This window comes from Aulostomus chinensis, chromosome 20 (genome assembly GCF_037954235.1).
Source record: "Aulostomus chinensis isolate RoL2024-O1b breed Wild chromosome 20, RoL_Achi_v1.0, whole genome shotgun sequence".
Taxonomy (NCBI): Eukaryota; Metazoa; Chordata; class Actinopteri; order Syngnathiformes; family Aulostomidae; genus Aulostomus; species Aulostomus chinensis.
In genome coordinates, this window is record NC_141339.1 from 18592739 (window position 1) to 18606985 (window position 14247).

At 40.7% G+C, this 14247-nt stretch overlaps 2 protein-coding genes across 7 annotated transcripts in view; both read left to right on the forward strand.

Moving 5' to 3' along the window:
• The first annotated feature begins 205 nt into the window (after positions 1 to 205).
• LOC147243129 (uncharacterized) lies at positions 206 to 3794 on the forward strand. Of its 5 annotated transcripts, XM_086189609.1 has the most exons (9): positions 320 to 441; positions 717 to 785; positions 991 to 1112; positions 1264 to 1324; positions 1433 to 1579; positions 2002 to 2130; positions 2355 to 2558; positions 2809 to 3062; positions 3285 to 3792. In XM_086189609.1, exons 1-8 carry the CDS (start codon positions 420 to 422, stop codon positions 3060 to 3062), a joined length of 1008 nt encoding a protein of 335 aa, XP_086045735.1. In that variant the 5' UTR covers positions 320 to 419; the 3' UTR covers positions 3285 to 3792. The 5 variants fall into 5 exon arrangements, with proteins under 5 accessions (XP_086045733.1, XP_086045732.1, XP_086045735.1 ...); XM_086189607.1 differs by lacking the exon at positions 320 to 441 and adding an exon at positions 206 to 252 and having other exon boundaries at positions 1264 to 1579; positions 3285 to 3794; XM_086189606.1 differs by lacking the exon at positions 320 to 441 and adding an exon at positions 250 to 308 and having other exon boundaries at positions 1264 to 1579; positions 3285 to 3793.
• Positions 3795 to 4193: 399 nt separating this feature from the next.
• akap7 (A kinase (PRKA) anchor protein 7) overlaps positions 4194 to 14247 on the forward strand; it is a 43870-nt gene continuing 33816 nt past the window's right edge. For both annotated transcript variants that reach the window (XM_086189862.1, XM_086189863.1), the window contains exons 1-9: positions 4194 to 4820; positions 4914 to 5127; positions 5289 to 5438; positions 5677 to 5825; positions 7378 to 7514; positions 9423 to 9583; positions 11903 to 12015; positions 12433 to 12479; positions 12689 to 12789. In XM_086189862.1, coding sequence (XP_086045988.1) covers positions 4647 to 4820; positions 4914 to 5127; positions 5289 to 5438; positions 5677 to 5825; positions 7378 to 7514; positions 9423 to 9583; positions 11903 to 12015; positions 12433 to 12479; positions 12689 to 12789 — 1246 coding nt within the window. In that variant the 5' untranslated portion in view covers positions 4194 to 4646. The remainder of the gene's footprint in view (positions 4821 to 4913; positions 5128 to 5288; positions 5439 to 5676; positions 5826 to 7377; positions 7515 to 9422; positions 9584 to 11902; positions 12016 to 12432; positions 12480 to 12688; positions 12790 to 14247) is intronic.

Consider the following 14247-nt stretch of genomic DNA (forward strand, 5'->3'; position numbering starts at 1 on the left):
CTTCCCATCTCGTCCTCTATGATAAGGTATTGGGAACAACTCGATATACGTCATCATTATTGCTGTTTAAAAAAAAAACAAGTTGCATCTCCTCTTGTTTTATAGTCAAATAATAGTCAATATCGCTGTAAAGAACGGTATTATTACTCGTTATACTGCGTCGGTCAGTGTCACGTGTGAGAAGAGGGCGGAAGCAGCCAATGGGTTTTTGAAATGACGTCACACGCTTGGATGACAAGGCAGCCCTCGTCGGTAAGTTTCACTTTCTTTTGACTGTAAAAGGAGGGTCGCTGTTAACGTCCTCGAAGGTAAAATAAAGCGAAAATACTCTCTTTTTTTTCTTCGATCTCACACCACAGCGTTTATTTAGAACGTGGTTATCTAAGTCAAGAGAAGAAAACCCTTCTTGTTTATACTGCATGAAGAAGAAATACTTTCTTGGTAGGTTAATTATCCGTTATTTTACAATCGTCCCATAAATGTGGCTCCATGAGGTTGATGACGCCGAACCAGTCTTAGAGGTGTTGATGTATTTCAGTGGTCATTTTGGAGGCTGTCCTCAGTCTCTGTTTCTATTTGTCATTACTAAATCATACAAATGGGATGAGCAAAATATTAGGAACAGATTGGACAAAATTACCTTCATAAAGCAACAGATATTTAACAAAGAAAAAGCCGAGATGTGCTGGTAATGCTTGCATCTTCTTTTCATGCAGGTGAAGCCATGTCTGCTCTACTGAGAGAAATAAGCAAGCAATACCAAGAAGTAGCCAATGAACTGCAAAGTAAGTCACTTTAGTGATGGTGACCTAAACAAAATGAGAACATAGAGTGCATGAGATCACTTTTACAGGCACTGACAGTGAGGCAGTGGTCTTTTCTGTCTGCCTGTCTGGTAGACAATTCAAATACAACATTGGGAATTCAAATTTTGCAGTGTTGTAAGCTGTTAAAATCGTTCTAAGCCCGATCGCTCGTCCGCGTTTACAGATGCAGGTTATGAAACGGATTCAGATCTCCAGAATCTGTCCCGGGAGGACCTGCTAGAGCTGTTCCCTAAAAAAACACAACTCAAAATGAGAAAGCAAGTATTTGAAATTATACACCAACAGGTAAGCTCACAAATCCAGCTTCATAGCTCAGATTAGATTTAGTCATTTTAGGTTACATTACAATTCTGAATTGCACATAACTGTTTTGTGTGCTTGACATGAATGATTATATAATGTGAAAATTAAATGGGTTCGTTCCATTTTGTTTCAGAAACCGATCAAGTTGGTCCTGAGAGAACTGAAGGATTTCCTCCCTCTGGAGACTTTAGGGGGTATGTGCAGGGTCGATACCAACTTTCTGTTGTTGCTGCAGAAATTGAAAATACAGTGTAACTTCTGTTGTCTTTTAATTTGCATCGCAAACGGAACGTTGCCTCCAGCTGCTCTAAACAGCAGTGGGGTCGTGGTTGATTATCTCAACATCCTGAAGGATCTGAGGAACCACGTGAATGAGATCCACACCTTCCTGGACGCTCATATTAATCTACTGGAGGACGTGAAAAATCAAGACCGGCACACCAGCAAAGGTTCAGAACAATGTTTTAAAGTTTTGTTGTCGTTGTTTTTTTTTTGGTGTGTTTTTTTTATTGCACTTTCCAACGAATTGAGTGCTGGTACAAGCTTGACAGCGATATGCAATATTCGGTTTTAAATATGTAGTATTTTGTAGCATAAAACTTAAAGAATAGGATGAAATTAGGATTTAAGGGGCAGCAAATAAAACTGTTTCGTTTTATTTGAGGCCTTATAAACTTGAAACTATGTCAGATCATTTCGGAAGCAGGTACAGTCAATCTAATTTATCTGATTTGAAAGTTTGTGTTTCCTAACTGATGAGCATAAATTAAAGTAAATGTTTCCACACTTGTGTAGATGTTGAATCAGCGCTCCAAACCCAAAGGTTAGTCATGACATCTGAAGCCTGTCATTACATCACTTTATGTGACAGATTCCTGCCATGATGGTGACATGATGGTCAACGCTGGTCAAGCTAGCAGCTCCTCACAGAGAGCATCACGATATAACCCTTCACTTAATCCCTGGGATGCAACACATCAAGACCGGCAAGCCATTAAAGGTTCAGAACAATGTTTAAAGGATGTTTTTGTTTTTTTTGTGACCAACTTTTCTTTATTGCGTTTTCCAAAGAATTGAGTGCAGGTACAAGCTTGACGAGCATTCATCCATTCATTCACTCACTCTCTAGTTTGAACTATTTAGGCTGAACAGCTTTAAAAGATTCCCTCTCCTTTCAAGTTCACTGTATTCTCTTAAATGTATGAATTTGTTTTGTCTGCACAGCAGCGCTCAATGGTGACACAGTGAGGTACAAGAAGGTTGTGTGCAGCTCGACCTTTAATGCCGATCATCAGTTGCTCGGCAAAGTGGAGACTAAAGATTTTCGGCTGCTTGAAAGCAGTGGCGATCATGACGTCGTTATTGTCTTCTGTCCGATCACTTCACGTATGGATTCAGATGTTGACGCTGCCATGGCGAATGTTAAAAGTAAGAGAGCCGTTTCCTACATGCATCTGTACTTGTACATGTGTACTTTTACAAGATTTTATGTGGCATTTGTATACAAAAAGAAATTTATGTTTTTCAAACATAAAACATGTAAATATTTCGCAACTTCACAATGACAATTAAATTTCTTTCTTTTCTGTTTTCTTGCTAACATAAAAAAAAACATGTCTTTTAATATGAACAGCGTCGCGCTCCTATCTCATGTCCTCTTTGCCTTTGGTGTCTGCAGGTGATAAACCCATCATTCTGGTGTTGATGCACCACTTTCGTGAGCCTAGACCCGTGCCCAAAGCATCCATAGATAGCAAGAACGTTGTTTCGCAAGTCTCTGTTTTCTACCACCAGACGATATCTGGGTTACTGGAATGTCAGCAGAATGACTCAGCCGCCAAAGAGATATGGAACAAATTACAGCAGTACAGAATTCATGGAAGTACAAGGAGCAGTGGCTACGAGAGCCGGTCTTTCAAGATCTGGAAATAAGTAGGTGTTTCAGTGTTGTTGATGTTATGATGAAATGTATCAAAAATAAATTCATTTGTGATGGACCATTAGCAGCTTGTCGGTTAAAAAAAAAAGAAGACATGTTTAGTTGACCTCTTTAAAAAAAAATGGAAGGAGTGATTTGGAAAGTGATGCGCAGGCTGAATATTTACGTTGTTCTGGTTGAAAATCATTTACCTCATGTGCACTGTTCTTTTGCAGAGTCGGGGAAACTTTGACACATTTTCTGCTGCCGAATTTCTGGAGTTACATAGTGTCATTACCTTGTATGTGACACCAGCGACTTGTATGAAGTCTTGGATAATTTATTTTCTTTAAATCCTTTACTGTATTGAGGGGGGACTTACTGTACTTACTTACTCAACTTTGATATTTGTGATGTTATTGTGACGAAATGTCCACTATATGACAGGACCAAGAACTTAGTCTCCTCCAATGTAGTCTTCTGCCAGTCTGAGTTTAAAATATCCCATAAGAATGCAGAGTCAGTTATTATAGGGTCCAAAACACATAGTAAGTAGATGGACCTGATCAAAATACTGTGTAAATAGCGTACAAAAATGGTGAGTAATGCAGACACTAAGTGTTGTTTAGAGCACAATGTTGTTTAAACAGCTTTGTTTGGAGATGAATATTTCTGAAGTTTATGATGGTTTCACTGACAAAATATATACTTTGCATAAAGTACATGTGGGAATATCTGTGTCTGTTTCTCTGGGATTTAAAAAAAAAATCACACATCATGATTATGATCAAAAGTCAGGAACTCCAAATCCTACACAAGTATAAATTGGATCAGAATTCACTGTCTATTATTGGTTACGCCAATTTCAGGTTCTATATCATATTAAGACCTTTGAACCTCGCCACACTAAAGTATATCAAAAAACAATTAGTCCAGATTATTAATGCCAAAACAATATCCTGCAAGGAAGGCTGCTTATATTTCTTACACAAAAAGGATTTTGGTGTTGTGATATTGGCTTTCAGTGTTTTATTTTTTTAATTCATGTTCTTACCTTACTGTACATACAGCGACGTCACATTTGCTTTTATTCTGAAAAATGGCAGCTTTTATTCAGAAAAAAATCTTAACCGGAAGTATGACTGTTTACAAACAGACGGGGATTCCGGTCAGCGGTAATCCTGAAAAGAGTGAAAGTAGATCCTGTTTTTCATCGTTTGTTCTTTTTTTGTTGTTGTTCTTTCCTTAAATAAGTGACTGACACGAGCGTTCTGGGTCGACCGACAAAAACTTGCTTAAAAATATGATACTTCCGGTAGTTTTAACGACTCGGCTCGGTGACGGAAAGCTAATAGTTAGCAGCCTCAACAGATGTTCCGCAACATGTCTGATTGATTCATTTCAACAGGTGTCACTGTCAGGGTGGAGGGTTTAATTTTTAAGTGCGCAAAAATGAGCTGAGGACTATTTTGTGGGTCACATTTGTGTTCTTGCTAACAGGAGCTAACGTTGTCATTAACGAGTGATGCTATCCCTATGTTCCTCAACGTGAAACTACAGTCAACTTTTTGCAAAACTTTGTCAAACGGGAGTGTGTCATGCTCTCCAGTCGCGTCGTATCGAACCTCAGATCGACGTGTTACAGAAATCTTTGTGTCCCGAAGAGTTTTACTGTCAGCGAGCGGTCAGTTTTAAGGCTGCATCACAATTCTATCAGTTATCGCCCTAAGGTGAACCCACTTTTTCCTCCTGCACATCGGATCAATCTCAAGGTAACAGTCCGAAAAGTCTTGGAACTACAGAATTCACGCCGACCGCCATGTCTACAAAAAATATCAGGATTATGTAATCCCTTCTGTCTTTAGTCCCGTCTGTATGCGCTTGCTGTGAGTGACATGGAGCCTGTCAGCATCGTCTACGGGGAAGAGACCGCTGCCGTTACCTCAGATGACAACGACGACGATGCTGAGGGTGGTGGAAATGAAGATTTAGCCCAAGACGAGAAAGTTCCAGAGGATGAAGAGTTGAAGGAGATGGTGGAGACTCCACAAGGGTTGACTGATTCCTCCAAAGTGTCAAGTGAGTTGCTGAGGGGTTTCTAAACTTAACTGTCTGTGGCTGATAGAAGTAAAAGTAAGAGGTCGAAAGTGTTACCACAGGCGTAGGTGCACTAAAAGAGTAAAGTTCTGTACTTGTGTGTTTGCTCGTATGCTGTTACATCCCACTTTCAACCCCCAAAGGATCGTGTGAGAAGAATATGAAGAGGAAGAGGAGGAGGGAGAAGAGGAAGCTGATGAAGAAAAAGCTCAAGTCACCTGAACCATCTGACAGTTTACTGTTGCAGCTTCCGTTTGCTCTGACCAGCCCTGCTGCATGGAAGGAGCTGGGATGTACGTTCATTCTTCATTTTCTTACTACCATCGGATGGTTGAACTTACATTTACCAGCCTAAAGGTGGCGTCACTGGTCATATTCAGCAGATATCCCCTCAGTCTGCTAGCAGGCTCTTCTGTGTTTGCATGCTGAGAAGTAAAAAAGGCGTTGATCTTTGCAAATGTGTTGCTCAGGCAGAGGAATCCTGTTTTAAATGAACTTGTCATTGAGTTCATGCCTCATGCTTTTGTCCAGTCCCCAACCAAGAATCAAGCCAGAAGAAGAGGAAGAGGGGGGACAGTGGAGCGCGAGTGGACAGCGAGGAAGATGCAGACAAAAAGAAAAAAAAGAAAGACAACCGGCGACCCAACTACTTTGTCTCCATCCCCATCACTAACACACAGGTAAAATTTTTTTTTAAAAAGGGCGTACTTTAGAGTATTTAAAGGCCTCGTTCTAGAATTTGATGCCTTATTTTATTATATTTATTACAAATTGTGGATTGTTAAAATGTTCTTTGTTTGCCGTGTTGAATCACAGATGTTAGATTCTTTAAAGTGTATTATTATTCGTGATCTCGGCGATTACGAAACACCAGCCTCTATTTTCCTGCTATTGTTGGGAGAACCCAGAGGCGTAGGAACCCTACTATCTCCTATAGAGTTTGACCAAAGATGAGTGTTAAGGGTGTGACACAGACAAAAGTCCAGGTTTGGTGCGTACCTCAGTTGAGAGGTCACTGTTTGGTATGTTCTTGCAGGGCAAACAAAAACAAACAAAGACATAAATTGCATCATGTGATTTAACAGTGGTTGACTAAACTATTTCTTCTTTGTTTGTAACTGAAAAAGTTTATTAAATTGACATTCAGCACATCAAAATAGGTGGTCCCAAATACATAGAAAGGGCCATAACAAAACAAATATCCTCGGAGTGCAGCCTTCAGAAAATTATATGTACTGTACTTGTTGTTTAGAAGAGCTGGTTTGATTTGTTGGCTGAAATGTGAACAACAGGGCTCAGTTGCTTTCAGGTCTCCTTCAAATCTGCGTTTTTAACAATAGCGAAGCCGCGTGTACGCTGCTGTAAAAACACTTGCAGGGAACAGTTGGGTGGAATAGCGATATCTGACTTGACGTGAGCTGTGTGTGTTGGTAGAGACTGCTTCTACCGTGGAGCTATGTTCAGGCCCTGCAGGCTGTGTCACAAAGATGCGCAGGCAGATTCTCATGTGATCTCTTAAATCCTGCTTTCTAACAAAGTAATGTGATTGGAGCGGGCATGGATGAAGACGGCAGGAGCGTCAGATGAAGGAGAACTTGTTGTTCCGGAGTTGATTTTGTTTCTAAGTTCCAAGTACGGAAAAAAGAAAATAATCAAATATGAAGTACAGTATGGTTATTTTGGACCATTTCTTAATTTGATTGTGATACTAATAGTGTTATGAGGTTTATTCCTGCTAGCTTGCTGCAAATAAGATCCCACTCAGACGCCACGTGGAGCTTGTTTTACTCTTCTGTTTTCCTTGTACCAGTGACGTTCAGGTGATAAATGAGTGCAGCCACTTAGCTTACGTAGTCCATGACAACCCATGGTTGCATATTACTTTTGCCGGATCCAACTTCACCTGCCCATCATTAAAGTCAATAGAGAAACCGTGATGTTCCACTTGAATTCTCCCTTCTATGAAGGGAACTCTGTTCCCTCTGGATTGCAAGTCCCCAGATTTTTTTTCACTTGAAGAGCCAAAACTGAAAGTTGGGCAAAAACAAACTGTGTTGTTAAAATTCTCTTTGTCCATGCACCGCTGTCTCTGCCTCTCTTTTTCTTTACACTTCACTTGCAGCAACCTGTCGCCCGAGTGGCGCTCCACCGCGCACCGAATTCAACAACAGCAGCAGCTGTTTCACTTAATCACAACTACTGATGATGAAAACAAATTTTGTCCAATGACAGATCAGCTCAGCTGTAAAAGAAATCCAAGAGGCGGTGCTTGAACAGGAGCCCAGATTGGCCAAAGCCATGATCCCCGTCCCAACTCTTCACATCACGCTATTAGTGACTCATCTCGCCACTCAAGAACAAGTCAACCAGTGAGTGGGTGCACATGACAACACACACACAACCAGCTCAGCCTGTGTTCTGATGCACATGGTACCGTATGGGTTCCCCAGTATACATATAGTTGATGTCAACTCTGCCTCTTGTTGTCAACAAACATACAGCTTATGTTGAAATGATAGCTTCTACATTGTCCTCACACAGGGATGAAAATGTTAGCCTTTGATTCTGTAGATCAGCCCGTCTGTAGTTCAGACCAAATTCGGTTTTCATGATGAATTTCGAGGCTGAAAGTTGCTTTAAAAAACTCTGCAGAGTTCTCGTTTTTGCCCGAGATGAAATTGAGCGCCCAAAACGTCACAGCACCTGAGCCCCACACACACACACACACACACACACACGCACACACACACACACACACACACAAACATGTCTGTATTTAAATGTCAAACAGTAAAGGTTGAGCCAGCAGAGAGAGGAAAAGTTCAACGTCTCAAACAGAATGTAATCCAATGCTTCCGCCTGGTGGATCAGTACTATTGAATGCGCGTGGCTATATGAATGCCAAATGTTGCAGTCAATGTCTATTGATTTGGAAATGCAGGTACATTGATCAGCTTGGTGACATATCTGAACACAGACCTGCTTTCTCTCTCTCTCTCTCCAGTCACTGAGTGCTCGTGTCATTTGGGATTTAGAAGAAAAATAAAATGTCCACTTTCTCTTATCTTATTTTCTACAGGATAAAAAAAAAACCCCAGCACCATTCAAATTACTTTACTACCACAATAATTCTTTTCTCTGTTGAACGTTAATATTATCATGTAATCCATCAGATAGCTAAACGAAGTCATGCTGCTGGTGTTTGTAGCAGAAGTGAATGTTCCCAGACTAAAGGAAAACTGAGAACAGGGATGCAGTGTTCTGCTGTGACTAATTACCAACATGTTGTGACTGATACAGTTTCTGTCTTACTGCCTCCTCTCAAAGCTCCTAGGAGTACTGGTGAAAAGGACAGTGGTTCAGTGTGCAGATTCGGATGAGTCAGAATAGACTTGTTTATCTCTAAAACGTGTTCAATTCCATTTAAAATGATTCTTTAAACCTGTAGCAGGAAATGTTAATGACCATAGGCTCCTCTAAGGAAGTAATGTAATCACCAGCATGTATGTTGTTTTTTTTATCAGGATATACCAAGAAAACATAAAGGGATTGTGATCAAATGTGGTGGAAAGAGGGCTAATGTTGCAAAGAACAAGTAACCAACAGTTAGATTAGATTATTGGGTCCACTTTTAAAAAAAAGTTGAAAGAAACACTTTGGGTACCGAATTGCTATTCTGGATCTGGAATACCTGTTTCATCTTGTCGAGAGGAAACTTGACGACAGATTCTAGATATTCCGTATCCAGACTCCTCCCTTTACCAGAGGTGTGTGTTATCTGGATGTACTTGTAGTTTGTGCATTGATGATTTATATATGGACTGTGTGTATGATCTGATGCACCACTTTCATCATCATAAAATAATCCTATGTGAAATTCCTTGGTGAGAATTAAAAAGACTAGTTCTATCAATGAAGAGAAACGCTACAAGCTCACATCATTATTTTTATAATTATTATCGTCACTCTGTGGGTTAAGCCATGACCCGTTTGGCATAAATTGAGAGCTGACTTGTATTTCATAAATATGAAACTTAAAACCAAGGCTACGGCTTTGAGACGTCTCCAGCAGAACTCAAGAAGACATCCAGCCATGGAATGTGTGTTGTATGGTGATGGTGACGTTTAATCTACACTAAGTAGAAGATTGTGACATTAGTAATCACCGGATTCTCTTGTTATGTAATATGAGCGGGAGGAAGCGAGAGGATTAAATTGTGATGTGGCATGAGTGTGTGTGTGTGTGTGTGTGCATATTCATGTGTTTTTCCTTTTAGGGCGGCAACCTTGCTGGCCCAGGTCGAGCCCTCATTGGCCCAACTGCTGGGTAGGCAGGACCTGGTGCTGCCCTTCTCAGGGATCAGTCATTTCAGGAAGGAGGTAGTGTTTGTTGGGCTGGCCCCGGGACAGCACAGACACACTCTGGACAGCCTGGCAGGTCAGTGATGTTCAGCTCTCTACTTTCCCTGTCTTTTTACTTTTTTTTGGTGTCAATATTTTAGAAGAGAAGTCTTATTTATAGCATGTTAATTCATCTTTATTGCGATGTTTTGGAGGGGAGCTCTGAGGGAGTTTTAATCTTTTAGGTCACATTAACAGGGTGACGCTTGACGTCGTAGAAGCTTCGATATGAAAATTTAAGAAATTGTCAAGTATATTATTCTGGGTTGTTACTGTCAATTAAGTCTCATTTTCCCAAGGTCATAGGTGATCTAATCCAGACTTTGGTCACATGTGGCTTTGCAATGTTACTCTCAACTTTCTGTACGGACAGAAACAGAACAGGGTGACAGTGCCTTCTTGAATTCACATGATGAGACGAGCGTAAAGCCAGTGTTGTGTGGTTCTTTAAGCAAGCCAAGAGTCATGATGATGGGGTCAATTTGACCGTCATGTTGCGGAATCAACGGTGAAAGTGACTGTAGATGGACCCAAGGAGCTGCTCTCCACAGAGGTAATGGCTGTAAATAGGCACCAATTTGGTTTAACTTGTACTAAAGTCTTGAATAATAAAACAGACAAATATACTCCAGTTGAAGGAGGCTGTCACCTGTACTGACCTTTACTTCTACTTGGATAAGTGGATTTAGTAAAATAATGGTTTTACGTCTGCGCATGTGTGGGGGGTTTATTCAGAAGCATTTGCGTGCAAGTCTTTGTGTTGCGCCTTTGGTAACAACATGAAGCCAACATTTTTAAGCGGATTCTCACCCCGTTGCTCTTGCGACGCTTGCACACAGTGAAAGTGCTCCAATCTTATCCGGTTTCAATCCATGATATCGGCTTAATCTGATATTGGATTGTACACAAAGACACAACAACAAATAATGAACATGTGAAAAATGTATTCACATGTGATCCACTCCGTATGTTGAGATGTGCTATGTTAATTCCTACTGATTCCCTTATAATTCCCATGAAAATCTTCCAACTCTTGCGATAGAATAAGTAAAAATTCCTCAAATTGTAACGGCATTCTCATGAGAATGTACTGGAAACTTTCACCCCTTTGCATCCCAACATCGTCCTGTCAGTCGTGGCTGTAAACTTTACAGACACACGTTTCTTGATTTGCAGTGTAAAGAAAGAAACGTGTGCGTCCACTTGTCACTGTCTCATACCTCTGTGCAGAGACAAAATTGGGACTGTGATTTTTTTTAAATTTTATTTTTAATCAGGCATTATGCCAGCTGAACTATCTCATAAACACAGTTACAGGACTGGGAAAAAGAAGTATCTCCCGTGAAAAATGATTAGAAGAGCTTCAAAAATGTTTAATGATTCACCTACCAGAAGTCCTAGTTTTCTTCTGTTTCTGTAAATGAACCCTTTTTGGGTGTTACATGAACTGTGAACAGTTTACTCTGTAAACGTCAGCGTTATGATTTATTACTGCCACTTTTTTTGTGTTTTTTTTTTCTTCCTTAGAAATGTATTTAAAGAACAAGCAACAGCAGTTCTGAAGTTGACAAGTTCAGAAAGTATTAGAACGACAACCTAAATCAAGAGTACGTCCGGCTCGTAGATGCACTCTTGAACTCCTTGTGCGACCTTGCTCGCTACTGCAATTGTTGTACGAAACAACAAAACAAAAGATGACAGTGATAACGTGCGTTTTGTTGTTGCAAGAACAAAGTAAGGATGAAGGAGGGCGTCGGACTCTCCTCTCATGTCTGCTCCCTCCATCAGTTATTGATTATGTACTAACCTTTCTCTCTGTGATGAGCTCCTCTAAAAATATCTGTGGTTTCCCTCTTATCCTCATCATTTGGTGTGTGTGTGTGTGTGTGTCCGTGCGTGCGTGCGTGTTTGTCTATTTGTCTGCCCTTGTGGGTTTTCTGGGTTGCATGTTCATGCCCTTGTTCGTTTTTTGTTTTTTTTTAATCTGTGTTGTCAAATGACCAGTTGTTGCAAGCCCCAACCTTCTCCATCCTCTCTTTTTGTGCCCTTTTTGATGGATTTTACACTCATCAGTAAAAGCAGGTGATATTGTTCAAATTAATATTGATGTGCTGCAAAAAGTTGTCTATTTACATCCATCGTGTGACCTCCGCCGTCCGCAATGTGTTTGTGTGCAGAATATAGCACGTGTACCACACTGCAAAACTCCATCTTCTACAGTCTTATCAGCAGATGAGATTTTTTATTTATTTTTGTAGATGTTTTATGTAGCTGTACATAATTTATACACATTTTCCGGTTGGGCGGTGTGTTCATACTGAGTTATCTGAATTGAAGCTTTATTTGTATGTTGCAGAATTGTTGCGCAGTCGTTTTGAGGAGCAGGGTCTTCTAGAAGGAGACAATCGAGGGTTTGAACCCCACTTGACCATCATGAAGCTGTCCAGAGCATCAAAACTGAGATCTCAGGTATGCAAAGACACAGAGACTTACACCAAAAAAAAAAAATCATTGAAATGCCAACTCATTATTTCAGTTGGAGGCAGCTTCTGTATGGTAATAATCGGAGGAGAAAAGAGATAAGTAGAGGTGAAACTAGTAGAAAAAGGGAATGGGTGTAATAGATGAGGGAGGAAGAAAGAGGAAGGGAGAGCAGTGAAAGATAAACCGAGATGAGCAGTGGTCAGAAGGAGGCAGGGGGTTGAAGGGTGAGAAGCAGAGGAAGGACGGTTATGAAACCTTTTTTCCTCTCTCTTTTGACATCCGATAACATCCTTTCCTGCCTGGCGCCTGCCCGACGGTGCTTTTGTGCTTCCCCAATCCGAGACTGTCAAGCATGAATGTGTAGGGGAATAACTTTGAGCATTTATCTTTTTTCTTTCTCAGGGTATAAAGCATGTGGACCCCACCCTTTACTCCAGCTTTAAAAACAGGTAGGAGCTTGATATGAACAGAAATATGACTTGGAAAACCAATTACAATAAAAAAAAAAAAAATCAGCGGTGAGGTTTTCAGCTCAGTGTTCTTGTATGAATGTTTTCCACGCAAACGGATCTGGATCGTTTGAATGTGTGTTGAGTGACTAAGTGAAGCATCATCGCTCTCCCCTCTCGAGTTTCACCGTTTCTTCTGTGACACTCAGGTTCTTTGGAGACCAAACAGTGGAGCGGGTAGATCTTTGTTCCATGTTGAAAAAGAAGCAGCAAGACGGCTATTACCACACTGAGACGTCACTGCACCTCAGTGAGTACACACACAAACACAGGCACGATACCCGCGTAGGGTCCCTCTGGCTAGCAAGTGCAGTCTTTAGCCACGAGAGGGAGCTGTTTGCCTACAAACTTGTGCACAGACTTAGCAGTGGGTCAACTTTTCATAGCAAAAAAACAAAACAAAAAAAACCCACAAGTTTTAATTTATGTCATGTTGCATTTCTGCCGGTGAGACTTGGTTACGTTTTCAGTCCATCCATTCTGTTTGTATCCCCTCATGAGGATATCTGTCTCATTATGTGGAGTAACAACACACATTTGGAGAGGCCAATCATGGTGGCACTTAGCAAAGATGAGCGTGCTGACGGTGAGACTGGCCATCTTTGATTTGAATGCCAATAAAGTTGGTGTGCTTGGCAGAAGCTCAAAGAAACTGACCTGTTTTTTTCTTGTGAAACTTGTTAGCTCAGTAAAATAGCAACTACCATCCATGCAATGCTCCTGGGCCCTGATATGAAACAGTAATTTGTTAAAAAAAAAAAAGATGAATATAGATGCAGTGGAAGAGGAAAATCTGATGATGTGCATTTCCTGATGTGCAAGGAGAAAATGGCCCTGTTCCTTTTAAAATTTGATGAAGAGCCAGCATACGTACTCTCTCTCCTCTGCCAGAAGGGCCAGAGGCAAAGGTACATGAAGTCTTGTTTTGTTGGTCTGCAGGTACAGTTGTTAAAATAACAGTCGATTTGTGCAACAGCCCACTACACTGGGTGTTAATATTGAACGCCAAGTTATGCTGCAGAATCTGACATGAGGAATCCATTGTGTTGTCTCTTCATGAAAGCTTTGTGACTGCTTTTATTGCAGTTAAAGTATACAGCCGCACAAGAACTTGACACATTGCCGTTGACCACAGTGGGACAGGAAATGGAAGATGGGCAGTATTTCTGGGCTTCTATATCGTATTAAGAAAAGCCTACCAAGAGCCATGAGAGAAATTACCTCCAAAAAAGGGGGGGGGGGGGGGGCTTTTGGAGGATCAGTTTTTATACCCTGGTCAGAATAAGATTTTAATGCCACTAAATTTCATTTAATGGACTAAGTAAATGTTGTATGAGGCAAGTTTTATTTTTAACAATCATGTTCCAAGATTGTTTGGCGATGATAACTGTCTGAAAAAGGTGTACAAAAAAACCCATCAATTAAGATAACTGCTGCCTTTGTTGTCATTTAAAGAAGCAAGGGGGGGAGGGGGGCACTTTTTGGGATATGAAAAATGAAAGCCATAAAGATTCAAGTGTGGAGTGGAGCTATAATTAAAAATGTTTAAAAAAAACCCTCTTCTGCTAGCTTTTACATTCAAAGTACTGAGCAGTAGTAGTTGTGGCTGTTGCAGAACAGGGCTCCAGACAGCATCCATTTAGTTCCATTTTACGACTATTTTGGAGGCAGTGTGAATAAATCTTAGGGGTGCACCAGAGCTACATGC